Source organism: Lagopus muta, chromosome 6 (assembly GCF_023343835.1).
Source record: "Lagopus muta isolate bLagMut1 chromosome 6, bLagMut1 primary, whole genome shotgun sequence".
In the NCBI taxonomy this organism is placed as follows: domain Eukaryota; kingdom Metazoa; phylum Chordata; class Aves; order Galliformes; family Phasianidae; genus Lagopus; species Lagopus muta.
The window spans coordinates 18,226,914-18,253,994 of record NC_064438.1 but is presented as its reverse complement, the minus strand read 5'-3'; the positions used below and the strand labels follow the sequence as shown (position 1 = coordinate 18,253,994).

The 27,081-nt window shown below is 39.5% G+C and overlaps 1 protein-coding gene across 1 annotated transcript; it reads left to right on the top strand.

Annotated features, from left to right (window-relative positions):
• Positions 1 to 7,151: 7,151 nt before the first annotated feature.
• FBXO3 (F-box protein 3) lies at positions 7,152 to 26,955 on the top strand (the record flags this gene model as incomplete). Its single annotated transcript, XM_048948293.1, has 11 exons — positions 7,152 to 7,450; positions 10,788 to 10,877; positions 13,123 to 13,286; positions 14,608 to 14,722; positions 18,650 to 18,854; positions 20,150 to 20,195; positions 22,435 to 22,519; positions 23,383 to 23,505; positions 23,949 to 24,064; positions 24,457 to 24,647; positions 25,877 to 26,955. Coding segments are annotated over 11 exons (1,560 nt in total), but the record flags the coding sequence as incomplete, so codon positions are not given.
• Between the last annotated feature and the right edge of the window lie 126 nt (positions 26,956 to 27,081).

Below are 27,081 nucleotides of genomic sequence, written 5' to 3'. Positions count from 1 at the left end.
AGGTCTTCATGCCCTATGGTAATGTATCTCTCAGGGATCTCTTTTTTCACATTTCTCCTTTCCCTGAAAAAGTAAACCCTGACAGCACCGCAGTACAAGAGGGGAAAGGGCTGCTTACAGCTTCATTAACATCTACAAGTTCATGGCAAAAAAAAAAAAAAAGATACAGATGACAGCAATCAGCTATAAAGCTGCTTTCCCTGCAGCCCCGTGCTACTGGCATATTGAGACAGACAGGTAGATATCAAAGGGAATGTGTTACACCAGGGAGGATGAAGTCTACCCCAACATGTAGAGCGTAAGTCAGAGGCTGGGCAGCATTCTGCCAGTGGTCCTGACACTGCCAGGGACTTTGGCAAAGTGGGCAGTGATTTTGACTTTTCAGAATTGCTACAAAGAGGTTTTGAACCCTGTTCAGACCTCATGCTGTGCAATAGCAGAAGTGACACTGGAATAACTGGTGGCAGAATTACATTGATGTAAAGATGGCATTGATACGGTCAGGAGCAACTAAGATCATTACAGAGCAGACTTTAGACATTTATTCCCTAAACCCTTTGCAGTGTAGTCTTCAACCATTCTCAGACACGCTGCAGAGCTGATTTCCACAATTCCACCTCATAGAGAGGTCTGACTGAAAACAGTGTGAGGGGCCTCATTACCATCTGAGTTGAGATGAGGTAATAATGTCAGTAGTTCATAGAGGCTTTGTGCTAATGAAAGCAAGATCTGTGTTTTGTTCCCACCTCCTAAAGTGCTTCCTGTGTGACTTTTAGCAATTTAGTGAAATCTTCTGCTTCTCCATTGCTCACTTGTGAAATGGAGATACCATCACTTGCTCTTAAAAAAATTTCCAAAAATCCCAATGCACTCATTATTTTGTGTACATGTATACCATGTAAGGTATCACTGACATGGGAAAAAATAGTTTAACTTAAATGAATGTATATTTCATGGAATGATGCTGAAGGGTGGATGATCTTATTTTATTATAAGACCACCTATTTTATCTAGTCTGTGTAAGGCCTAAGGTAAACTGGAAGACAAAAACTTGTGCCAAGACAAGTCTCCGCTTGAGCAGTAGTATAACTCTGCCTCTGTCTGTATAATTATGTCAATCTGTAGATGGCTTTTCCTAGCCAGATAAACCCTTAGACATCACAGAATGTGATGTATGCATGCCAACAAAGGGAAGAGGTTAAAAAAACAGTATAAAAATCTACCAAGTATAAAAACGCAAGGATAAACACAACAAAATGCTGTAGTCATTCCTAGCATTTCTTCTGCTGTCAAATTGCCATGTGATGTTACATTCATCACACTGCTGTGAGTTCCCACTTTTTCAAGCCAGCTGCATATCTCATACTGCTCATAACTCATATATAACTCCTGTTATTTGAGTCCAAGTGGAGGGAGAAGAGGTTTCTCTTGGAACTGATTTAACCAACACTTCCCCTCCATCTTCGCAACTGTACTCCTTAAAGCCAGGAATCTCTTCTGGAATAAAAAGAAAATAAAATATTCAGAAAACGATGATAAAAAATAAAAGCAAAAATTATTTAAAGTCGTTGAAAAAAGCATGGTAATCTGAACAAGACTTCATCAGCTGATATTCTAATATAGTGTCCTTTATGTGTTTTCAACACCGTCAGTATTTTAAAAGGCATGTCATCCCTCAAGATTTCCCTTCTTTGTCCCCATTATTCAATGTCATGGTAGGAAAATGAGAGCATTACCATCAATATTACTTTTTTAATTCCATGTCCTTGAATAAGGGCAATAAGAACCCTGCATAATAGAGTTTTCAGCAGGGAGAGTAAATGGGAATCGGTTGTTAATTCGATAGAGGATACAGAAGCTGACTCTCCCCTCTCTGTTCTCAAGGTAATACTGTGCCTCCAATTGTCATTATACCCAAGAATCAAATTATTGGAATTCTGGACACATCAGCACAAAACCGAAGACTCCCTGCCAATTTCGTAGCCTGCTTGGAAGAGAACATCATAGAGCATCACTCATTTATACGACTGCCAGCCTGAGATTGTAAATTCAGAAAACAAGAAGGCCTCAGGTGCTGCACTTTAACACGTCTTTCTGCTCCTGAATCACCCCCCTCCTCACTACCCCCATGTACAAGGTAACATTTTATCTCTGAAAGGCAAAGCTTTCAACCATCTGCCGGGATGAGCGCAGCCTCTGCATGGCCTGAATGTGAATTGAAAATGAGACTATTAAGTCTATTAATTGATAACAGTGACTTGTGACTTTGAAGGAGATTCATGACACTTGGAAAAATAATCTATAAAGATTTTTGTTGCTCTAAAAAGACAGCGCAGCATCAGCTTATTTCTCTTGCAGCAGGTTCATCTCTTTTATTGCACTGCAGGCAATGGAAATTTTAATGGACACTGGGAAAAATGATCTATTCCTCAGACCCGCAACAGAAAAGAAACCATAAAAAGGCATAGAACAGAGAGATGCAGATATGATATAAAAAAACATTTAAAGAATTGTAATTAAATTAAGATTCACAAGTCTATCCATGAGACAAAGATTAAACTGGCAGAAAGTCGAACCTTGTTTGAAGTAACTTGTTCCCCCCCTGCTGGGGGTTGTTTTGTTCCAGTCTAATGAGATGGCATATTTCTGAATGGTTCTTAACATAGCAGCAGATTTCTGCCCATTAGTTAATCAACATATTTTGTAGCAGTGAACCACATTCTGTGCAAATACCTTTCAAGTGCCTTGCAAGCAGCAATTCATTGTTTCTTCCCTTTTTAAGATACAAACCCCATAGGTTTTCCATAGGTGGGGAAACTGTGGCCCAAGATTGACGTGACCTGCTTAAAATTGCACAGTAGACAGACTTATACCCAACCAGAACTTAAATCTCCTGACCTAAGCATGGACTGTTTTGCAAGTGCTAAGTAAGCAGGTATCGGTATGGCACGGCCTGATCTATCCAGTGGTGTGGATGCAGCCCCTTCACATCCTCAAATATAGTCTGAGCATCCCAGGGCATCTTCAGATAGCATTTTGTATGGATACTTCCCGTGAGTTGTTGGGAAGTGATTGGTACACTGATGATGTGTACTTCTCTCCTCTGTGATTGATGGTTAAATGCATACAGCTCAGCTGTACGTGTTGAAGCCTATGGGGACATTCGGTCATTGGTTGTAAAAACTCATGAACTTCTGCTAGAATAAATGCACCTAATGATGTCTATGGTTTATTCTCTGCATACCAACCATTTCACTATTTGCAACGATACTCAGGCAATACTCAAAATCTCTTTAAGCCCCCTTCTCTGTATTCTTTGCAAACAGTAAAGGGATGATCAAAAAGCTGTTCTTGCATGACTTCCCTATTACAAATTTGGCTTTCCAATATGTAATTATTTTTTGGTGGAAAACATATGATGCATGAAAATCCCACTTTTCAGGGAAGAGATATTTCTTTTCTAAGGACAGATTGAAATGCCATTTGCTGAGTGCTTCCTGAACATCTCTGCTGTACTCTGAGGTATTCTGGTTACATGTATGTTGGTGTAAGTTAGTGAAGCCTGGGACCGAAGGTAGATCGAGTGCAAGTTTTATTTCTGTGGAGGTGCTGGAATAGCTGGGCAGGGGGGGATGCTGCTCCAGTATGACTGGAGTAGTAACAACCAGCCTGCAGTGCTGAGGCTATTCCTCTTAGGGCTGGGACCCTGGGTGGTGGGCAGCTGAGCCCCTAGCTGCAGGCTTGTGCCTGAGATCCTGACTTCTGTACTGCTACTGTGGGCGTGGTTATCCCTGCAAAAAAAACTTGTCTTGCATCTCTTACCAGATAACATTAACAGTGTATTTCACAACACCTGAAAGTCGGTTTTGAGGTACAGACTGTTTACTTATTTACATTTATTTTCAAGAGACAATCTGAATAAAAATGAAGTTCTTCTACACTAAGACACATACTCTTCCATCTGACAATATCTTGCAGCATCTTGACAGCTACATTTAAAAGTGCTTAGATGTCACATTGCTAGCTTAATAAAGTGTATAAGACCTGGGATTATAAACCGGAGGACGTTTTGCAACACTGGGAATTTCTAGGTCCGCTTGTAAGACAATACTCTGTCACAACATGGTTGCTTTTCTCTTACAGGAGGTGTGAACACTGAATTCCCCAGGAATTCTTGGAGCTGGACCAGCAGTGAGTTTGACCCAACGTGCAAGAGAAGCGTGTTGCTCAGCTGATAAGGGAACTGAGAACATGCATCAGCAAACACAGTTTGTTTATCCCATAATAACTGGTTTTGAGTAGTACAGCAAAAAGTGGTTGGGTCTGCACGAGGCAGATAAGAGCTCCTACCAAAAGGACGAGCAAAGGGCACGTGAGGCTTCCTGGAAACTTCAAAAGAGAAGCCTTCAGTGGGAATGGATGACTAAGGGAATTGCAAAGGGTTTCTGGAGTCTTTTATCTTTGTGCTACCTCTTCAAATCCGGCTCAACACTTCAGTAATTTATTGTTGCTGTCATCTGATGAATGTTCACTGGGCTCAGCCTTTCTCCTACCGCACAGGTGTTCAGAGCCAAAAACTCCACTGCTGGAACCACAGCTAGTGGTCGTCTTGTTAAGAATCTCAGCTAACAACCCAAAGAGAGAACATGTGGAGCTGAAAAGTGAGCGGCTATCTGGTTCATACAGATGGCTTTTTTCAGGTGTGAAAGAATCAGTGATAGCAGAATTTTCGAAGGGGCACATGGTTGTTCTCCATTTTCCTCAAGCAAAGAAAAGCTTTCAGAACTTCTAGACAAATGCAAAAGCTGCATCTAAGCAACTGGGCTCCTAACACTTCCCATAAGATCATGGAATATTTCTCCAGTGCTTATTTTCATTGGGGTCTTTCACGCATGCCCTAGGATGAATCATACGCAGTGAAAATATTGTAAGCACATGAAATAATGAAAATTCCTAAAACTTTATTAAAGACTTTTTGACCAAATTTGAAATTAGCCATCTTGGGAGCATGCACATATGATCTCCTGTGGACTCCTCAGAGCTATTCTCTGTTAGCATTACTCCAGCATGGACAAATGCACTCATACAAAACAAGAGAGCGGGTATCAGCAATGCTGGGCTCTGATGGAGGCCCCTGCTGACTACCCACTGCTCACAGAATTTAATGTGTCAGCTTTTGGAGACAAGGATTGTTTCTTTCTATGCTATTTACACTCCATAAAGTAAGCAAGTTTTTTTTGAAAATTACATGGATGAATGTTTACATTTTTAATCATATCTCACCTATGATTGATGTCAAAGTACACCGTGTGAAAGGAAAACCAGCTCTGAACTAAGAAACAACAGGAAAAAAAATAAAACTTGATTATGTCAGTTTGTGTTAAGGTAGAGACCTTCCTCTGCAGAAAGAAAAAAAAAAAAAAAAAAAAGCAGAGGCTCCTGAAATTGCACTCTAATGGAATTCGTATCTTAGCAAACATAAACAAATGCCTGAGTGTCATTTCAGAGTTTTTCTTTATTTATTTATTTTTGCTAATAAAGAAGACAAGCATAGAGTCACTGAGTCCTGTCCAGCAAAAGGTGGGGAAGAAGCAGAGATGTCCTGGTGACAGTCTTGGGCAGCCACTGTATACAAGAGCAGCCATATAGGGTCACCTAATAATTCCAAATCTATGGACCACAGTTTTACTAGCACAGCACACCTTCCCTAGCTCATCTCTGCCCCAGGATCTTCCAGGCTCAAGGACACTAAGATATGAGGGTTTAATTTATCCAGAACACCTCTGCACTAAGGGACCTGCCTGGATTACTATACTCTTCGCACCTCATCTGGTCCAGAAGCAGAAAGCTGAGTGTAAGTTCCGTCTGCTCCTTGCATTTCACTGTAACCCCGAGATAAAGTCCATTGGCTCAACCCTTGGGGATACCAGAGCTGGCCTGTGGGCTGCCTTTGATTCCAGCTGACCTTGGAGGTGCCATGGCTAATCTTCTGTTGTGCGAGAGATTCAAGAAGGGTGTCACTGTTTGTGTATACATGGCTGTAACAAGAAGGGGATTTTTTAAAAACAGTTGTTTCATTCTGTCAGGAGAAAGCCTGAAGCTGTATGCTGACAGAAATCCCATTTGTTACTAAAATGTCCAACAAGCTCATTCATATGTAATATTTAGTTTATTCACGTACACATTTCACTGAAGTTCTGGCTCTGATCCCTAGAGCTACCATTCTGGCATCTTTCAAATCTCATCTGAGATTGACTCCTGTGAAGCCTGGAAAAGTGATTTGCTTATCGGCTCCTATGTAAATCCCTCACCTTTCAAAGGACAACTGATCTATCTTTATGTTCCTTTGACTCACTGAAGTCTCTGCATGATGATACAGCTCCTGTTTATAATTTCTTTTCCCTTACTCCTTACTGTTTGTTACAGCCACTCTTGGGTCATGGCTAATTTTAGATTATCAGACTTCCAAACAAAGTTAATTGCCTTGTTTTCCCTATATGCCCTGAACTTATTCCTTCTTTTGCACACAAAAAAGCAAAAATAATATTATCAGTATAATAACAGTACACATTTCTTTGGGCCCTTTTATTCTCAGTGGTAGCTGTAAGAGGCACTGTAGTAAATGAACTGGTTTTCAGTGACCTAATTGCACTGAATGAACTTGGAGTAAAGCCAGCTGCAAAGCCCTGTTTTGGCCTGTTCAGGGGTCATAGCTCCATAGGTCAGGTCATAAACTACGCAGAGGTTGGGTAATGCCTTACACCCACCTACATCCTGTAGTTTCTTATCGTCTTCTGACATTTCCCTCATTTGGGTACAGAGGTAAGAAGCAAAGTTTATCAAACTTGGCCAAATGTATAGAGGTTAAGGTCAGCTCACCGTAGATGTTCAAGGAAGATTTATGGTTTAAATGATTCAAAGATATTCTGTGTTGTAATCTATATAAAATGGTCTCACTTAAGAACAGAGTTTATGAATATCACTATAATGGATGCAGGGGGCACAAAATTCCCGTGTTGCAATTCACTGCTCCCTTTCTTGTGTATCATTCAAAGGTGTTCGGACTGCATTCCAAACAGAATCACTGAAGTGACCCCAAGCCCCTTTTAACACGGACCACAGCGAAGCCAGAATAACAGTATGTATAAATAATAACGATATTAAAATTCCCGCCCTTCTGGAGCACGGGGCAGCGGCGAGGCGTCGCCAGGACAGGCGGCAGAGCCACCAGCGGGACGCAAAGCGGCGGAGCGGACGGCAGGGGGCGCTGCCAACAGCCCCCGCCGACAACGGAGCGGCGCGAGGGGCGGCCCCGGCGGCGAGGCGGTGGGACGTCTCTCAAGATGGCGGCGCCCCTGGACATGGAGCCGCCGGCTCTCAGCCTGGAGCTGCTGCCCACCGATCCGCTGCTGCTCATCCTCAGCTTCCTCGACTACCGGGATCTGATGAGGTGAAGGCCTGGCCCGGGGCGCCGCGGGAGCCTCCGGGCCGCGCTGCCGGGGGGAAGGAAGGAAGGAAGGACGGCCGGCCGAGCCCGGCCTCGGCGGGAGGCGGGGGAGGTGCGGGAGGCGTTCCCCCACGCAGCGCCGGGCCGCGGCTCGGCAGAGCGCCGGCGGGGTCCGCTCCCTTCCGCGGCCTCGGCGCCCCCGGGCCGTGCTGCAGGGGCGCAAGGCGGCCGCTGTGTCGGCCGTGTCGGGGAGAGAGAAGTGGCCGGCTGGGAGCCGCGGGGAGCGGGGCGGGCCGCCTGCCTCGGCCGGGGCTGCCGGTGGCCGCCGGTGCACAACTTTTGGTTGTGCTAGCAAACAGGGTCAGGAAAAGAGTGCTGGTGGGGGATGTGACGGACGGGGAGGAGAAGCAGCGAGCGGGGCACGGCGCTCGAAAGCGTATGTCGCTGTGCGAGGGAGAGGATTGGCTTCTCGGGAGGGCAGGCGTCCTGAAGCACTGCGCTCTTAGAACAGCAGTGGCGTTTGGTTAAGCGAAACGGAACGTTCACCGTTTACCCCCATTACCTGTTGTTTTTATTTGTATTTAAATCACCATGTGGAGGTGAACCAATAGCTGAGTTAATGGAATGAGTAATTCTCTGAAACTCTGATATGTGTGGGCAAACAAAGGGCGGTTCTGTTGCCAGCAATACGGGCGGCTATTGAATGGGCTGTTGTTTGGGGCTGGGGGAAACCAGATGCAGTCAAACAGGAGGACCTCTCGATCAGCAGAACGTGAACCAGAGCTGCTAGCTGCTCCGTGTGGGCTGGATGTCAGAGCTGCAGGTCAAACGGCGGAGATGAGAATATGTTTTTAGCTGAAACCTTCTCAATGAAGTGCAAGCAGTGGCAGTGATTGAAATCGGTGTTGCATTAGCGAGAAGAATGCGTGTGAATCAAATAGGATGTCATCGGTTGTTTTTCTTCTCGTAAATATTAGTGAGGAAAGCCGAAGGCATCTGGGAGACTTATGTTAACTAGGCAGCAGAAATGAGATGAAGTATAATGGGAGCAAAAAACACTGCAGTAATTGGGTAAATTCAGTGGAGATGACTTAGTAGTTGATGACAATATAGTGAAGGCAGGCTTAATGCCTATTTTTGCTAAATATTTGATGAACTCTTATTTGATCAACTGTGTGATTCCGTGATGAAATGAGATGAGTGTGGTTAGCTTTCTCATTGGTAAGGTCAGTAATGGTAGTTTTGCTCAGCTTTCCGCTCATGGTACTCGGGGTGTTAATTGAGGACATCTCTGGCTTGCCTGTCTTTGTTTTAGTGGCATGTATGCATACACTATCACAGACATTCCCATTTCCCCTGTATTCCACAGGTTGGTCAGCCTGGTAGTCTTTAAATAATGAAAAATCCCAACACTTATGTAATTAATGAGAATGGCTTTAAATCTTTGACTGTGTTTGAAGCCACATGTTACACTGTTACCACAGTGACTTCTTTCTTCCAAGCAATTATAAGCTTGGTTGATAATTATGGTTGGAAAGATCACTGAGATAATCTAGTCCTGCTGTCAGCCCATCGCTGCCATTAAACCATGTCCCTCAGTGATCTGTGCTGTTCTTGGAAAGCTCCAGAGGTGGTGACTCCACCACCTCCCTGGGCAGCTTATTCCAATAACACCAAGAACAGATTTCGGCTAGGAATTTAACTTCAGGATGTTTTTATTTACAAATAAACTTCCAGAATGTCGCAAATGAAGTTCTCCTATCACCGAATATCAAGGTCTTGTTATTCATGAGCAGCCACGAATCAACATTGTGTATCTAGTGGGCTTCTGAGATAACTATTAAATTCTATGTGCAAGCCGTTAATAGGTGTTAAGTAGTTTATTGTTTAAAAGCAAAGCCGTTAAAGCTTACAAGTGCTGTAAAGACTGGTGAAGTAACACAGCAGTGGTACAAGGGGTGTGTGTTCTGGTCAAGCTGACCAGTCAGATCAGTGAGCTCTAATTCTGAGGAACAAAAAAGTGCAAGACCGTGCCAGTGAAAGGTGATGAATAAAAAGATCCAAGGGCTACAGCAGACAGTTTGATGAGTCTCATTGGCAGAACTCACTACCTAATAGAAGTGAATGTATTTCTGACGCTGAAGGTAATTGCAGGGCATACAGGAGAATCACTTTAGTTTGTTGAAATACTGATACTGTTCTGCTTTGAACAGCTTATTGTGGACACTGGGGAAAAAAAATAAGAAGATTAAATTGAGCAGACAAACACAAATAATTCTGCGGTCTCAGTGTGAGATAGAGTGCAGCTGATTTAGCTTATCAAAGACAGGATTTGGAGGCATTGTTATTCCAGTGTGTAACTGTGTCCGGTTGCACGGTTAGTCCTTATAAATTGCCAATTTCTGAGCTACACGGAGAAGGAAATCAATGAAAATGACCAAAAGTTGAAGTTCAGTAATTTCATTTTGAGTATTTAGGTGTTAATCTCAGCTGTTAAAGCATACACACTGAGTGTTAGCACAAGGTATCAGAGTGGTGATGCTACATCTGTACTGGTGGTTTCTTCCTGCAAGTTTCTTCAAAGCGTGACTGACAATTCTGCTCAAACACAGAAGAGGAAGGCGAAGGTTTATTGTGAGGTGTTTGGGTTAGAGTAAATGAGACAATTGTTTCTTTAAAATTCTATGACTCTATGATTCTATGACTGTATTTCCAAATGCAAGATGTGATTTTTTTAATTTCCTGAAGCAGCAATGTTACCTGTAATGCAATGGCAAGAGCTTACTTATGCTCTCATAAGAGTAAGCTTGCACTACTTACTTCCAAGTCTACCATCCTTTGTATTTTTTCCTGTTTTATTCTTTTTTCCCATCATAAGTTATTTAAGTAAAATGGAAAATAACTTCCTAGCACTGAAACTTTATAGTTCTGTATCTTACTGATCAAGCTTTCAATATGACAGTATGACAGTGGTGGGGAAAAAAGATAAGGTAGAGATAGGCAATTCAGGTAATGAATCAAACATAATAAGTAGCCTGCACTACAGAAATACTTGCTTCTGGTGGACTGTAATCATACCTGAATCTTTCAGATTATGTTTGTGATGGAAAAGACCTACAGGCTGACCTGCTTTACAAAATTAATTAATTACTCACAGTTCTCAAAGCTGTAATGGAAACTGTTAACCATTATAAGAACAACTCTAAAAAGGGTAGCTAATGAACTTTCAAGCTTTCTTATTTATTTAATGGGAAAGCAAGTTACAGTTTATTGGTGAGTATTTATCCCTGTTTAGTTCACTGCTTTCCTGCAATCAAATGTAATGATTTTGTATTTATAGCTGCTGCTATTTGAGTCGGAGATTAAATCAGCTATCAAGCCATGATCCATTGTGGAAAAGACACTGCAAGAAATACTGGCTTATTTCAGAGTAAGTGTGGTTGTCTGAAGCCTTCTTTCTGCTAACAAAAAAAAAAAAAAAGTCTTGTATGCTATTGTGCACATGACTTCTTGTAACACTTAGATTGGTGTTCACCATTTGCTGACTTCACTTTGATGAAAGCTTAGAAAATGAACATTTTTAATACCTCTATGAAAGTTTCATGAATGTAAAAGGGTTAACAAAGTTTGTATGGATAGATAGAAGTACCCTGTTAATGCCAAAGCTGGCGGAGAAGCTTCAGCTTGACTCTCAGACACCAAATACTCTGTGGTAATATTCTGAGTACTGTAATTGTGGGGGTACACCTGGATTGCTGCATCAGTGACTGCTGTGACTGGAACTACAGAGTAGCTGAGGTTGGAAGAGGTCTTTTTGAGATCATTTAGTCCAGCTCCCCTGCTCAAAAAGGGTCACCAATGACAACTTGCTCAGGACCCTGTCCAATAAATCTCAATGTTTTCTGAAAATGGAAACTCTGTAACCACTCTTAGCAACCTGTTCCTGTGTTTGACCACCTTCACATTAAGAGAGTATGTATTTCTTTGTGTTCAGTTTGAGTTTTTGGTGATTGCTTATCCTACTGTCAGTTTGCAGTGTGGAGAGGAGTCTGACTCCATCTTTACTCCTTTCCATTAGGGTAGATGCCCCTGAGCCTTCCTTTCTCCATTCAGAAGAGTTCCAGCTCTCTTAAACTCTGCTTATGTGAAAGATACTCCAGTCCCATAATCGTCTTTGAGGCCTTGTCTAGTACATCCATATCTCTCTTGTTTTATGGAGCCCAAACTGGACAAAGTGCTGCAGATACAGCCTCACGTGGGCTGTCTAGAAAGGAACAGTGTTCTTGGCCAGTGTTTTTCCTGTTGCACCTGGGGTTCTGTTGGGCTTTTTTGCTGCAAGGGCACGTTGATGGCTCTTGGTCAGCTTGGTATCCATCAAGGCTCCCTTCTTGGCAAAGCCACTTGCCAGCCTCTTGATCCCCAGCACGTACTGGTGTGTGGGGTTATTCTTCCCCAGATGGAGGACATCAATGTGTGTAAACATATGATAAATATTCTAATTATATACAGCTTATGAAGCTATAATGCAGTTTTGCATTGAGATTCTCTGTGTAAAAATCTTAAGGGGAAGGAAGCAAGTGGGAAGTTCAGACTGAATACCTGATGCTTGAGAAGAGGGGCATGATGAACTTACATGGGAAAGGTGAGGGAGTCAGGGCTCTGCTAAGAACAGACTGTAGGGTGACTTTCTGACATGATGGTCTCCCTTCACCCAGGAAGGGTAAGTAATCAAGACTGAAGGAAATCTCTACAAATGACATTGGTGGGTGAATATGAGCTTAAACTTCTCTCATCTGCTGAGTCGTGAGTCATGCTAGGTTTTTCCTCTTTACTCTCCATTTTATTGTTAGTTTTTCTAATTTTCCAGATTAAATATAATCTTTTTCTTCTCCCTTTCCTCCCCCCTCCCTCAAGAAATCTTCCTCAAGAAATAAGGCTCTTCTGTCCTTACAAGAGCTAAAAAAATATTAAAGCTGATATGAAGGCATCTCAATTGCTAAATTATTATGCAGGTGTATGGGGCTGTATTAAAACTTTTAGATTCAGCATGCTTATTGGAACCTCAGGAGTTGGAATATATCCTTACGCAACAGTGGAAGAGCTGCTACACTTTTGGAGGCAAGCAGCCTTTGTCAGATGTCAGTCAGCATTTTTATGCAGCCAGTATTTAAATAATCTGCTGTTGTGCCCGTGAGCAGAATTGAATATGCAGTAGTTCTTTCAGAAATTGGCTTTCTGGATCAGCATACAGCATTCTTATGTAACTATCAGGTTTGCTCTTTAATCCTTTTTATCAGGTAAATAGAGGAGTTCATGACTCCTTTATTTGACTACTGCAGTAGATAAAAAAATAAGACTCTTAAAGGCCTGCAACGTGATTTAGCTATTTAACAGTTCTAAGACTTAGTGCTAGACAGTATTCTTCCTTTAAAGAAATTGTGTATCCCTACTTTCCCCTGGTACTAAGTACCAAACATGTATCCTAAATCTTTTCCAAGTTGCTGTTTAATCGATGTCAAAATTAACTAGACTGGTGTAGCATTCTGTGACTGAGATGTGTTCCGGGCTTAATATTATGCGTATGGTTTCTGCCAAATGACAAAAATTAGCTTCTTGGTTTTAGAAGTCAAAGTATTTAGGCTGACGTTCAAAATTCTTTCTTCATCTCTACTTAGTGAGGAAAAAAGTCGGCGAAATCAGAGCTGGAAAGCTATCTTCATCAGTACCTACTCCGATCTAGGAAGATACATCCAGTATTATGCTACGCTGAAAAAAGCCTGGGATGACCTAGAGAAATACCTGGGACAGCGGTGTCCTCGGATGATTGGTTCTTTGAAAGGTACAGTGTGATACCTGCTTGCTTTAGTAGATGGATGCTACTTTTATTATTGCTTTTATTATTTAGTTTTATACTGCTTTCATCTTAGACTTGTGCATCAGTTCCTGGAGCCCTGGAAGTGAAAGAGATGTGCTCTCCCTTCCAGTAAATAAGTGTATCAGACCGCATGTATAGTCCTTGCCAAGTTGCTAGTAATCCATAGGCAGTCTTGAAGTGAAAAATCTTACCATTGTTTTACTTTCAGAAGCTTCTTTTGTCTACAAAAAATGAATGGAATTGTTCGATTTCTTTTGAATAGTGATAGGAAGTTTTAGCAGGAGACTTGCAAGACTTAGACCTTTATGGTATCATAGTAGGCACTTCGTTTCACTGAACTTTTGACTGATGCCTTGCTGTAACTGAGCATACAAATTCCCCTCTGGAGTGTGTGTGGGGGTATAAGAATAGTTATTCCCTATGCCCTTCTGGTGGTAACCGAATATAAAAATTCCCCAATTTCACGTTTGATGCTCCAGATACAACATGAAAGGTGTCTGTAGCCAAGGGTTGTTTTTTTTTTTTGTTAATGGTTGGATTGAAAACTGAGAGAAGCAACCCTTCAAATAATATTTCCTGACTGTCAGCTAAGAACAATATTGTGGGGGAGAGTTATTTTCACTTCATAAATACTTTATGTGTAGAGCATGCCTGTTGAGATTACATTGGATGAAGGTTGGTGCTGTGTTATGTAATCAGTTAATGTAATCAGCCTCTTTCCAAATGTATGTAATATTAGTTCTATGCCTCCTGGCATACAGTGGTTACTAAATGTTGTTTATTTGATCAAGACACTTACAAATTTCATACTTTGTATTTAAAATACTTGATTTTCAGTGATTCTGGCTACTTGCTTGGAACCATGCTTTTACACAACTGTGTCCCTAATTTTCCTTGCTTGTATGTCTGCCAGTTCACTTTCTCTGGATTACAAGTTTCCAAGTGCTTTGAAATCTATATTCCTGTATTTTCTTTTGTAATAACATAAAAGAAGATATAATGCTGGGGCATCATTAAATTCTCTTTGCAATTGAAAGCATGCTGTTATGTCTAGAATATGGTTAATTTCTCTTTGTGCTAGCCATGCTGCTCTGATGAAATCATGTGAAATGAAATTTTAAAGAAAGGTCTTAATGCAAATCCTAGTATTCACATGTGTCGGGAACAGCACACAAGCATTGTGGGTGGAGTAGGGAAACAGCATTAAATTTGAGAGTTGGGAGCAGTACTTGTTTATTCCCCCTCTGACACTGCCTCATAATACTATGTTTCTTTTTGTACACAGAGAGTGTGCAGGAAGAGGATCTAGATGCTGTGGAAGCACAGATTGGCTGCAAACTCCCTGATGACTATCGATGTTCATTCCGTATTCATAATGGACAGAAGCTGGTTGTTCCTGGGTAAGCTACAGCAACTACTTACCAAGTTGTTAATTGTCTGTATTCTTAAAAAGTTCAAATGTGTGCTGACCAGGACAGATGAAACATTGAATGTATTGTAACTGAGGGACCACTTGTACTGACACTGATTATAGAGTTGGTTATGTTCTAATCTCAGAAGTAACTGAAAATGTAGTGCAGATTTCTAATTGCTCTAATTGTTCTTGAGTGCCTTTATTTTTTTTGTAACAACTGAAACTTCAGAATGTTGACATACCACTGCATGCTGCTTTCCCAAAGTTTTGCTTTGTGTTATGTAAGTTATGTAACTAGACTCAGACTGCAATCTTCGTGATTTGGAAACTTTTGTTCTTTAAAAATGGTGAAGGAATAACTTCCAAACCAGGTAGTCGTTCTCAGTAGAATCTAAGCGTCAATTTTGCAAATTAAATTTTCTGACTAGAAGATTTTGTGATGCTATATCAGCAATTAAAAACTCCTTTGACATCAAGGTTAGCATGCAGGTGAGTGCACATGGATTTGTATCTTCCAATTATGAAAAGATTTAGCAGGTCAGCACTTGATGCGCAAACACAAGTGTTAGCAAAAGATAAAAAGCGGGCAAATCACTGCAGTGTCTCTCCTGAGCAGTGCTTTCGTGTTGCCCTGCCAAAGCCTTCACTGATAAAGCAGACACAGCTTTGTCTAATTCGGGTGTTGTAAGTGCAGTAGATATATGGGAAATGGTTTTATGCAAGCATAAGGATGATTTCTAGTTTTGTTTCCTTCCCTAGGAAATACTTGGTGCTTTTTTCTTTTTTTTTCAGAGGAGAGGTAGTGTCCTACCTAGTTCTGCAAATTTTATGAGATAGCTCTTTCCATTTTGAAAGTGCATCCTTCTGTTACCTGATAGAGTAAAAAGTGGTAGTAACTGCAAATACATTACTATTGGTCAATGGATGACTAAAAATTTTTATGAATGCAAATGTGGCTCACCATGCTTGCTATGTTTGATCATTTGGAAGTGATCAGAATAAAGCTCTGCAGCTTGTGTGTGTTCTCCTCTTCCTACTGCTCTTTTACTTCCACTACACCCTGCCTTGATGAGCAGTGTGCTTGTGGAGGGGCAGCAAGGGACACATGCATTTTGGCATGACCTTCAGTTCAGGTAACTGCTAGTGGGCTGTGATCTATTGCTGTGCCCTCAAAGGGAGGGAACAGGCCTAAACATTTCTTGACAAACCCCATTGGTGGACCAATTATTTCTGCCACTGGGACCTTGGAATAAGAAATGGTGTCATACTGCAAGTAGAAGATATAGTGTTACTTTGGGGCAGGCTTGCTCGCTGACCCCACAATTCATGCTCCATAGTGGGCCATGAATATCAGCAAGATCATGTGTAGGGGGTGGAAGTTGATGAGTTTGTGGGATTGGTGTGCTAGACCAAAAATGGAGGACACTGGGTCTAGATGTGGGTGCCAGTCACTGGTAAGTGCTGTGGGAGTCTTTGTCCGGATTTTAAAGACGCTACGTATGGAAAGATGAGAGGAATGGAACCCGTTGCCCAAGGTAGGAGCAACTTAGATCATACAGACATGTGGCAGCTTGTGCCTTGAGTCACTGCTTTCATAATGCCAGCAAAAGCTTAGTGTGTGCAAAAGTTTGCGTCTGAGAACATTAGTGAAAGGCAAATTAGAAGGGAGTATGGGTGGGGAGGTGTAGATTACAAGTTTGTTTACTTGGATGAAGAAGAGAAGGTTGTGGTTCTTTGGAGAACAGGAGAAAAATAATGTTGTTTATAAAGTCAAAGCTTTTAGACGCTTATCTTCTAGTGCTGTGATCTTGACAGTTTCTAGTTCAGTCCACATTAACCTATTAAATGACATTATTGAAAGACTATTGGAGGACTAATCAGCGTTATTTTCTTAACGGCTGTATCAAGAATACTTAGTTGTTAACAGTGGCCCGGTCTAGTTTGATCAGATAGATAGACCTTGGAGTTCTAGTGATTAGGTAACAGCTACCTCTAAAAAGAAGTGAAATGTGCAGTGTGGATTTTGGAGTGGATGCTGGTTGTTTTGTTTGTTCCCTGTTCTAGGAGTTTTCTTGTGCAAATTGCCTTGTGATTCCTGTGTGATCATTGACACCGCATTAGAATTTAAGCGCTTTCTCGTTAATTTGATCAACTCCTTGCACTAATCAACTTTGGGCAAAATATCTCCTGTTTCAGAGCTTTGGGAGAATGTCAGCCACGTTCTGCCAAACAGGGAAAAAAAATAAAAACAATATGAGAAAGCTGTTGTTGCAAATCTGTCATATTCTTACAAATGCAGTAACTGTAACTGTTACTTCAGGCCTTTTTCCAAATTGATGATGTATAGTACATTGATGTGTCAACTTTTAATGTGTCCTGCTGTTTCATAAAAGCAGTATCTCATGTTTTTTTGATGCTGTCCTTCCAAATGTCCCTGAGTCCCACGTCAGTTACATAAAGACATGTTTATATGCAGTGCATTTGTTACTCTAACCGCTGCTTTCATTAATCTCTTGCTGTTAGCCTGTTTGAAATAATGTATTGAATTCTTGTATTTTGCTGAGTTTTAAAATACTTGGTTCATGCTTAACATATGTATTTGTTGAGATGTTATTAGAAATTTCAATGTTGACTTGCTTGGATATTTCCTCTAGAGAGCCTGAATTTTTAAAATAATAAAAATAAAATCTAGATAATGTGACTTCTCAAATACAGAAGCCAAAATGTTAGTCAGAAGGACCAAAAGTAAAGTGTTCATACAGAACTCCTGTCCACTTATTTTAAGTCCTATTTAAAATCGTTCACTTTTGATTTTTACCCTGCAAAGTTTTCTCTGAAGCATGTGACCTTGCTAACACCCAGGCTAAGCCTGAAGCCTACCAACTCTTTCCTGTCATACACAAAAACTCATCTGCAGTGTATTTTTCTTTGGCTTTGATAACTGTAGTTGTCTCTTCTTGCTAGGCACACTGCTGAAGTGTGTGCTCTTGTAGGTAATTACTTTAATCGCTTTATCCCTCTTTATCATTTCGCCATTATTTGCACATCTTTGAGATTGAATGTATGTTGGTTTTTTTTATTTTCACCATGGCTTTCATTCATATCAGTGTTACCTTTAGATTCTGATGCTCACCCTCATTTTAAATCTGTTATTTGTACTAATCTGAAAGCACCTTTTTTTTTTCCTCAACTGTCTGTATTCATTTTCTATCTCAGGAGACTCCTTTTGTGGGCTTCAAAGTCATATTCATATTGTCAGAAAAAAAACAACAGAATCCCATCTTTTGTAGTGTGCTTACAAAAAACTAGAGGAAAAATTGGATGCATAATGGTCTTGTCATGCGATGCTTTCTCATTCTTTCCTTGTGTGACTTTGTGTCTGTCTGCCTTAGTTTTTATACAGAGATTTTAGTCTCTGTGACTCCATAGTTGTTTTCCTTCTTTACTTATCAACCTTTTCTCCAAAGCGTAGAACACCCAGCTCATAGTTTTGATCAATGTCTGTTACTATAGCAGCTTGTTATTCTAATTGAAAAATCACAGATGTTTGGTAGTATTGGAATTAACTTGCATAAAATGTGAGATATCTTCAGCTATTATTATATTAAGCTAATAGGAAATTGTGCCAGCTGTGAACAGGTAGCCTACAGCTTATTTGAAGTAATTGCAGACAGAATGGGAATCTTGAGCAGTTTAAATGATTCTCTAAGGGACACAAAATGTACAGGAAAGTGTGAAAGCAACCAAGCCTCCCTCTGTGTTTTACTGAGAACTAAGACTTGTCTCTGCTTCTGACTGTTATTGTTGGATTTAATATAGCTCTAATATAGCATTGTTAGATTGAAAGCTTTCTTTACATTTTGAGTGAGATCTTCTGTTTATTCTGCTTCTATATCTGATTTTGTCTCTTAAGGTTGATGGGAAGTATGGCACTGTCGAACCACTACCGCTCCGAAGACTTGCTGGATATTGACACGGCCGCTGGAGGCTTTCAACAGAGACTAGGTCTGAAACAATGCCTCCCCCTGACCTTCTGCATTCACACTGGCCTGAGTCAGTACATGGCCCTGGAGAGCGTGGAAGGACGGAATAAATACGAGATCTTCTATCAGTGTCCAGTAAGAAGGATATGGTTATACTTGTGAATGTAGATCTGTAACAGTTGATGGTAGCTGTTTGTTTAGCTTTTCTGCTATGGAAAATAAGAATCTCTTCTCTCAGATGTGATAAATGTAGACTTGCTGTAATAAACCTCTGGGTTTTAAGGAAGACTTACTTTCCAATGAGAGAACAAATTGGTCATAAAGAAATCCTTTATAGACTTAGATTATTTGAGTTTTTTTTTCTAATTCTTAAAGCTGTAAAATTTTAAGATAGGCATCATCGTTGCTATTGAAGCTTAAAAATGTTATACCTAAAAATACTTCACGTATCCCCCTCCTTAGTCACCCCCACCACAACAGTGGGATGAGTGGGGAAAAAAAAAATCTTTCTGCTGTGGAATTCCTGGCTGTATGTTTTCAGAGCATGTAGCAGTGAGATCTGTAGGGAATGCTTTGAAATGCATTACTTGAAGGATGTTAAGATCCCCATTTGTGTTATATTAAGTATTCAAACCTTTTGAATAAAGCATTGGAACCTGAAACATTACTTACATGCTTATGTTTGGGGTCATCTATGAATAGCCCTGCTTTTATCAGGTAGGATAATGATAGTAAAGGAGCTGAGATTGTTTAGTCTGGAGAAAAGAAGGCTCTGAAGTTTTTATCAGTGTTTAGAAATACTTGAAGGCCATAAAGAAGTCAGAGCTTCCCAGGGAAACCAATGACAGAGAAGAGGCAATGGGCACAAATCAGAACACAGGAAAACTGATCTGAACGTAGGCAAAAAAAACTCAAAAAAAAAAAAAACACCTGTGAGTGTAGTTGAGCACTGGAGCAGATTACTCAGAGGTTTTGTAGTCTTTGTTCTTGGAGACGGTCAGAACCCAAATGGACGTGATTCTGGGTAACCTGCTCTAGCTCTATTCCCTAGCACAAGGGAATTGGGGTGATAATCTCCAGAGATCTCTTCCAACTTCAACTTCACTGTGCTTTTGTTCGCTCTCTTCAATGATGCCTTGAATCTGATGAGCCTTAGTGGAATATCAAAACTACTTTTGATAATGTACAATTACAGTAATGTACAATTACTACATGTAATTATCAGCTGAGCATTCTCAGGGACAGGCATGTGTGTTTTTTATTACATGTTTGAAAATATGACTGGGATAGGATGATGAATTAAGAAGCAAGATTATTGGTCTAGTGGATATAGGAAGGAGTTCTCTATGTTACATTTCAGATCTTAAATTTTAAACTTGGAAGTCTAATGCTTTCCTTCTAATACATCTATAACCTCCTTTCTGTTTCAGGACCAAATGGCTCGCAATCCATCTGCTATTGATATGTTCATTACAGGTAATACTTCTGAATAAAATATTCTTAAAAATGTTTTAATTGTACTGTTTAGGAAACAGATGTCAGTTTTTGTCAGATGAAATCAAACTGTGCGGAGCAGTTGACTTGAACAAAGCAAGTGTTGTAAATCTTGTCTGGTACTTTTAAGACTAACCTGCTTTAAAGTGTCAGTGGTTACTTGAAATGATTTTCCTATTAAAGTTTGTCCTTCCTGGTGCCTTGTATACCAATTTTACAGTGTATTAACCTGTCTAACAAGATGAGCAAAGGCTGTAAATTAGCCACCGTGGGTGTAATGTAAGTGGTTAGTAAATATAACATCCAAGTGGACACAAAGTGTTTTTTTTTTTCCCCAATATTCTTACAGCAGTGTTAAAAATTCGTAATATTTTGTGTCCTGTAGTGAAATCTAATTTACTATAACTGTGGCTGCAGAGAAAAGACTTTCTGAATTTTGATTCTGTCGATTTCCTTTGTTGAAAAGAAAAGGGAAGAAAGGTGAAAACTGTCGTTTGGTTATGTGGTACTCTATTGTGATCATCTGTCTGACATGTGCATTGACTGAAACTCTGTTCTCATGGTTTGTTTGTTTGTTTTTTAATTCATTGAAGTCTGGTTATTGTGGCTATGTATAAATTAATTTCACTCAATGGGAAAGCAGGTGTGTTTTGAGTAGTTCCAGTATTAATCTTAAAGTTTAGCCTCATGTGTTTCTTAGGGTATATGCATGAATATTAATAGGGAGAAATAATTTTACACCATTGCTGGTTTGGGTTGAAGGTGGTTAAATTCTTTACCACTCTAATTATAGGAGTCCTTTCTATGTACTGATTAATAGTATAAACTAATTTCAGTGTGACAGAAACAATCTGAAATCTTTTCTACAAAAATCATTCAGTAAAATGCACTGTGAGCCCTAGAATTATAGAGGAAAAATGCACCAAAAGCTGAAGAGTAATAGTTTGGTTACTTGCTTTTCTCCGCATGGGGATGATTTAATACTTTAAAGCTGCTCTACAGTGCATTTGTATTGTTTCTTGAGCTTGCTGCTTTTATGGAGTTGAGTCAATGATGAGGTGATCTGACATCATTTAAATGTACTGATTGCACTTGCCTGAAAGGATTCATCTTGGCATATTGCAGGGTGGAGGGGAAGCTTATACAGCATTCATCTGGATTTTCTTGAACATTGCAGAGTAAATTGGTCTATTTTCTCTGTTCAGAGTTACTTTATAAACAGTTTGCATTTTATGGATTAGTGGTAGAAAGGAGAATAATAAACGTAGATTCCATAAGTTCAAAGGACAGTACATGTAGCTCTCACTAAAAAGTAGTGGTAAGTACGTGTAATCTAAGAGAAGAGATCAGTAGTCGATAACAGCTCAGTGAAGATTTGGATAACAACTTCTTAGTATTTCAGTTACTTTAAATATGGCTTTGTGTGAGTAAAATTGACAAATAATTGAAGAACTCTGTGTACTTTTCTGCTGAACTCTATCACAATGCTTAGAAAATTTATGGCTATAATTAAAGCCAGTATCTTTTGTATGAAACTCGTTTCTTTAGAAGTTAAATTTGCCAGCTTGACTGCCCTCTTAGAAATCAAGCTGTTCCTTAATAATGGCTGTAGATGTATGAAAACCTTTTCTCAAGCAATGGCTGTATGTTAAGGAAAATCCCAACTTGTTTTGAGTGCTCTTATGGGCTTGTGATAGGAGTGCTGAGTATATCTATGCCTCATCCCTGTTTTAAAGAAAGGGAAATTCTGCAACTTTTTAACAGATTTCTTAGAATCAGTTTGGAAACTTGCCTGTCAAAGCTATGTTCATAAATCCACCAGCAGCCTTGTGTGCCTCTTGTAGGTGGACTAGCTGGAAAGAGCTATACAAGTAGGATGCACCACTAAATCAGTGTTCTTTTGAAATTATAGGAGAAGTCACAATAAGGAAAACATGATGAGAGACACCGGCATTTGAAAACTGATGATATTGCAAAACACTTAGCTAAGATTTTCTTCAATTGCTGTGGCATTTCTGGAGTATGTACTCTTAGTTCTAGGTTGGTTGCTCCAGATGAGCCTAAGTGGTTGAAAGGACTGGAATATTGGTTAACTCATCTAAGAAAGTCTGAGAATTTATTGTGTAATATTAAAAATTAAGCTTTTGCCTTACACTGTTTACAGAAATGTTCTTAGTGGTAAACTTGCCTATCCTTACAAACACTTCTCTTTGATATCTAGGAACATCTTACTTGGAATGGTTTACATCCTATGTCAACAAAGTGGTAACTGGTGGTTACCCTATCATCAGAGACCAGATCTTCAGGTAATGTGACTGAGACTTAAAGCCTCACTGCAGTATGTTGATGTTTCTTTTAGAACGTAGACCTCTTTCTAAGTAGTTACGGGTATCGGATATAAAAGCTAATAGTGGGGGAGGAAGGAGTGCATGAAATATTGCAGATACAGCTTTGAAAGAGAATGCTTAAATGCATTTTTTTCTACCAGAAACTTGAGTTTGTAATTTATATAAACAGGACTGGGATTTTGAAAAGAAGTTGTTCTGAAGCTTAGTTAACAACACCGTGTTACTTAGTGTTTACAATGCGTGTGCTACAGCTGCAGGGCAGTTTTGAGTTATTAAGACAGCAATTGTTCCAGTGAACTGATCTCTTAAAGTAACACTGCACTAAATAAGTAAATGAACAGGACTTGTTCTGCTGCTTAATAGTCATGTACTTACAACTTTTTCTAAGTAAGAGCCTTAGCTTTATCATACTGGGGTTCTACAGAACCCGAGTGCTTGATCTGAAAATCAATTTACTTGTGGTAGAAAGGCAAATAGTAAACATAGACTTCCATAAGTTCAATATATATAAATATATAAGTAAATAACATAAGAGCACATCCTTAATAACAAGTGTCTTCATTGATTTCAGATGAAATTATATACTTAGCTTAGTGTAAGCATTAATGCAGTTAGAAAGAGGTATGTAGCTGTATGAGTTTGGGAAGTGTGTGTAATGAAGACACTGTACATCATTAACTTAACTAGCAGATGAAAAACTCAGAATTACTTTTAAATCTAGCACTGCAGTATTCTTAGTAGTGACTAATCACTTCACATGTTTAGTTTTCTGCACTGAACATGCACAGCTATTTGTAGATTTAACGTTTTCTTTTTTGTAGGTATGTGCATGATAAAGAATGTGTTGCTACCACAGGAGATATTACTGTTTCTGTATCCACATCTTTTCTACCTGAACTCAGTTCTGTACATCCACCGCATTATTTCTTCACTTACAGAATCAGGTAAGAATTATAACTGAACAACATAAAGCACCACAGGGAAGACCGTTGCAGAGTTCGCATCAACAATTTTGTAATACTCTGTATAAATTTGTGAAGTTACTGAAATTAATTGAATGTGTCTGAATGTGCACAGCATGCACTATTTAATTAAAAAACAACCATTTAAACGTTACCTGGTCAAGTACATAAGGCATCTGTCAAGTTGGTAATTAGTAAAATACAGTGATGTGTGAAGTAAAAAAGTTACAAGTAACTCAAAAAGGGAACAATAATGATAGTGAGCAGAGACATACAGGTGGATACTGGCAACTGATTCAGTATACCTTACTGTAAGTTGTTGGGGTTTTTTCCCAGTCTGCTTTGAGAAATACCCCAACATTGCCCAAGTCTTAAAATGTATGACAGTAGTTACATAATCATTAAATGTGCTGTTTGGCTTCTAGAATCGAAATGTCCAAAGATGCCCTTCCTGAGAAGGCTTGTCAGCTGGACAGTCGATACTGGAGAATAACAAATGCCAAAGGTGACGTGGAAGAAGTTCAAGGTCCTGGAGTAGTTGGTAAGCAAAAGATTACTTTTATAAACCTAATGGTGAATGTTTTGGTGTTTAATAGTGTTAGTTTCATGACGTGCATATCAGCCATTCTTTATGATGACATGGTAGTAGTTATGAGGTTTGTATCAACATGATTTCATTGCTTGAAAGGAAGAAATACGCATCCATCTGTTTCATCTTTTAAAGTTGTTTTGCAAGCATAGTTTTAACGTCTTGATAGTCAATCTTTCTCCAAACAGTTCTTTTTAATGCTAATAGTTAGAGTATAATTTCTGCCTCTACTAGAATCTGAAGTGATCTTCCTGAATGTTACAGAGTGCCGCTGCTCCAGCAAAGTGCTAAAATGCAGTTATACATCAGATCTTACTTACTGTGATCTAACATCTTGTCAACAGGGGAGTTTCCAATAATCAGCCCAGGGAGAGTCTATGAATATACCAGCTGTACTACTTTCTCCACAACGTCTGGATATATGGAGGGGTATTACACCTTCCACTGCCTCTACTACAAGGAAAAATTCTTTAATGTTACGATTCCCAGATTTCATATGGTGTGTCCAACATTCAAGGTGTCTACAGCACGAATGGTAAGCAAAAATGCAGCTGTGCTTATCTTGCATTTTCTTTCTCACCTCCTGTTCTCATTGAGTGTTCATCTTAATAGTACAGCATAACTATGTGTCTAAACTTCAATGATGACATTTTTCAGTTTTAATACTTCCCCTGAAAATCAGCTCTCTTTGAGATCCATTTCACTTAAAACATAAAATCTGGAAGTATCACTCAGTCTGATACTTGGACAACTTCCCACTATGCAAACTTTTTTAAGCTTCTGGAATGTTTATTGATAAGAAAACACTTATGTTGCAAAATTCACTGAACGCTATTCAGATTGATAACACATTTAAGCCTAAATCGGTCTGAAAACTGTAGTAGTCAGTTTGTACACTGGTAAAGCCATGTATCCTTGTTGCTTTGACATGTAGTGCTACCAATTTAAAATTTTTAAAGTGATCCTCCTGATATTCAGTTTTCACTTGAAGTGCATTTGACTTGCATTTGACTCTTAATGAGTTGGCAAATCAGAAAGATATTTAGCTTTCTGTTAATTATCGTTGTGGTTTGGAGATTGCGAGTTAACTTCAATTTTTCTGATTGCTTTGGAACATTTAGATGTGATGGCTTTATTAATTGTATGACTTGCATAGCTCTTTTCTAGTGACTAGTTCAGATAGAACTTAAAATCCTTGTGCCAAGCGCTGAGTATTCCTTCTGCTTTTGCCTTGGAAAAACAGGACCAAGTTTATTTGAAAAATTGTGTTACCAGTGGCTATAATAAAAATTGCCAGCAGAGGTCGTACTTACAGTGGAAGGTATTTCTAGATTACCTTTATGAGTGGAAGAGGTTACAATGTATCTGACTGTAAAAGTCATTTGGTTTCATCTCTTTTGCTCTACCACTACTTTTAAAGGTAGTAATGACCCTTTGCTTTTAAACTGCTTGTATCAAAATATGAGCCACCAAGGAAACCGGTACAACTAAGGTTCCAGATTGATTCTATGTAGCTGTACGTATGGAATAATTAAGGCTAATGGAAATTTATTGAGCTGAAGATGAAGTAGTTTGGCAAAATGATGTCTAGTGTAATCTTTATAATCCTAAGGAACTGGGTTTTTTAAGACATGGGCACTGTATCTACCTCAGTTAATTGATGTGATAATATAGATTTCTAATTTTTCTGGACAAACATTTGTGCTTTCTTATGAGTTGCTGAATTACAAGATTTTAATTAAATATGAATGTGCCTTGTATTAGGAAACAAATAATAACAAGTATGCAGTGGATGAAGACGAGGATTCCACAGACACTGATGAATATGAGGACCGCCGTAGAGTGATGGACATTCCTGCACCTTCTGGACGCTGCCCACATCATACCTGATGGGACTTTTTTCCAAAGCTGTTTTCAGAAGCTGAACTCTTTGGGGCTAGTGCATAAAAATATTTCTGACTATTGTAAATGAACTTTCTGTTGCCCATCAGGGCAACTAGCATGAATGTTGGTGCCAGCTCTAATATTCATCAGAGTATAACTTCTTTCTTTTTTGTTTCCTGGTTTGGAAGTGCAACGGGAAGGGGGGAAGGAGGGAAGTAGAGAAAGAGAAAGGTGTTTGGGTTTTGTTCACTTTTTTTCCTGGGTGCAAAACAGCGTGATAGTCTGAGATAATCATATGTTTTGATTTTAAACCATTGTGTGGGGATTTGTTTTTATACAAGCATTTGAAATTAGCAATAGACAAGGAGGCAAAAGAGGTGCATATTGTCCACGTGAGTTTCTACTGTTGGTAATTTCTGCTAGGAATGATGTTTGCAGGTTGGTTGATATATCCTGTTTGGATTAGATCAGGTGCTCTTATGCTCTTTTTATTAATGTAGAACCACCAGAAAATTCTGATTGTCAGATAAATTTGGAGTGGAACTGGCCTTATTTCTAGACAATCTGTCTTTCTGCTTAATTTTATGCTAAGTGACTCTGATTGAATAATGCCTTTTCAGAATGTAGTGCACACACATCATCTGCCACTTGGTAAAGAAATTTCTCAATGACTACAAAGTATGAATTTGTAAATATGGTTTGAGTTTTTCATTATATGATGTTTGCTGTTCAGACTTTGCCCTAGTTGACAATTTCTGTCAAAGTATCATGTTTCCCTAAATCCTCTGTGGATTTTTGCAACTATGCCTCCTGAATCCCCCCATCAAAAATAAAAAAAAGAAAAGAAAAAGAGCCTGACAGAACACCAGATGACTAGAATCTGTATATTTAAATAAGTATCTGTTTGCTTTATCACTTTTATTTTGTTTTCACTGTCATTAATAAACGAATTAACTGCCTTCTTTGCCCTGAAGTGCTATATGGGAATGCTTCTGAGAAGACTTGAACAAAACTGGTAACTAGTTTTGCTGTAGTCCGTTCATTTATTTTTTCTTTTATATCCAGAACTAGTAACTCTGAGTAAT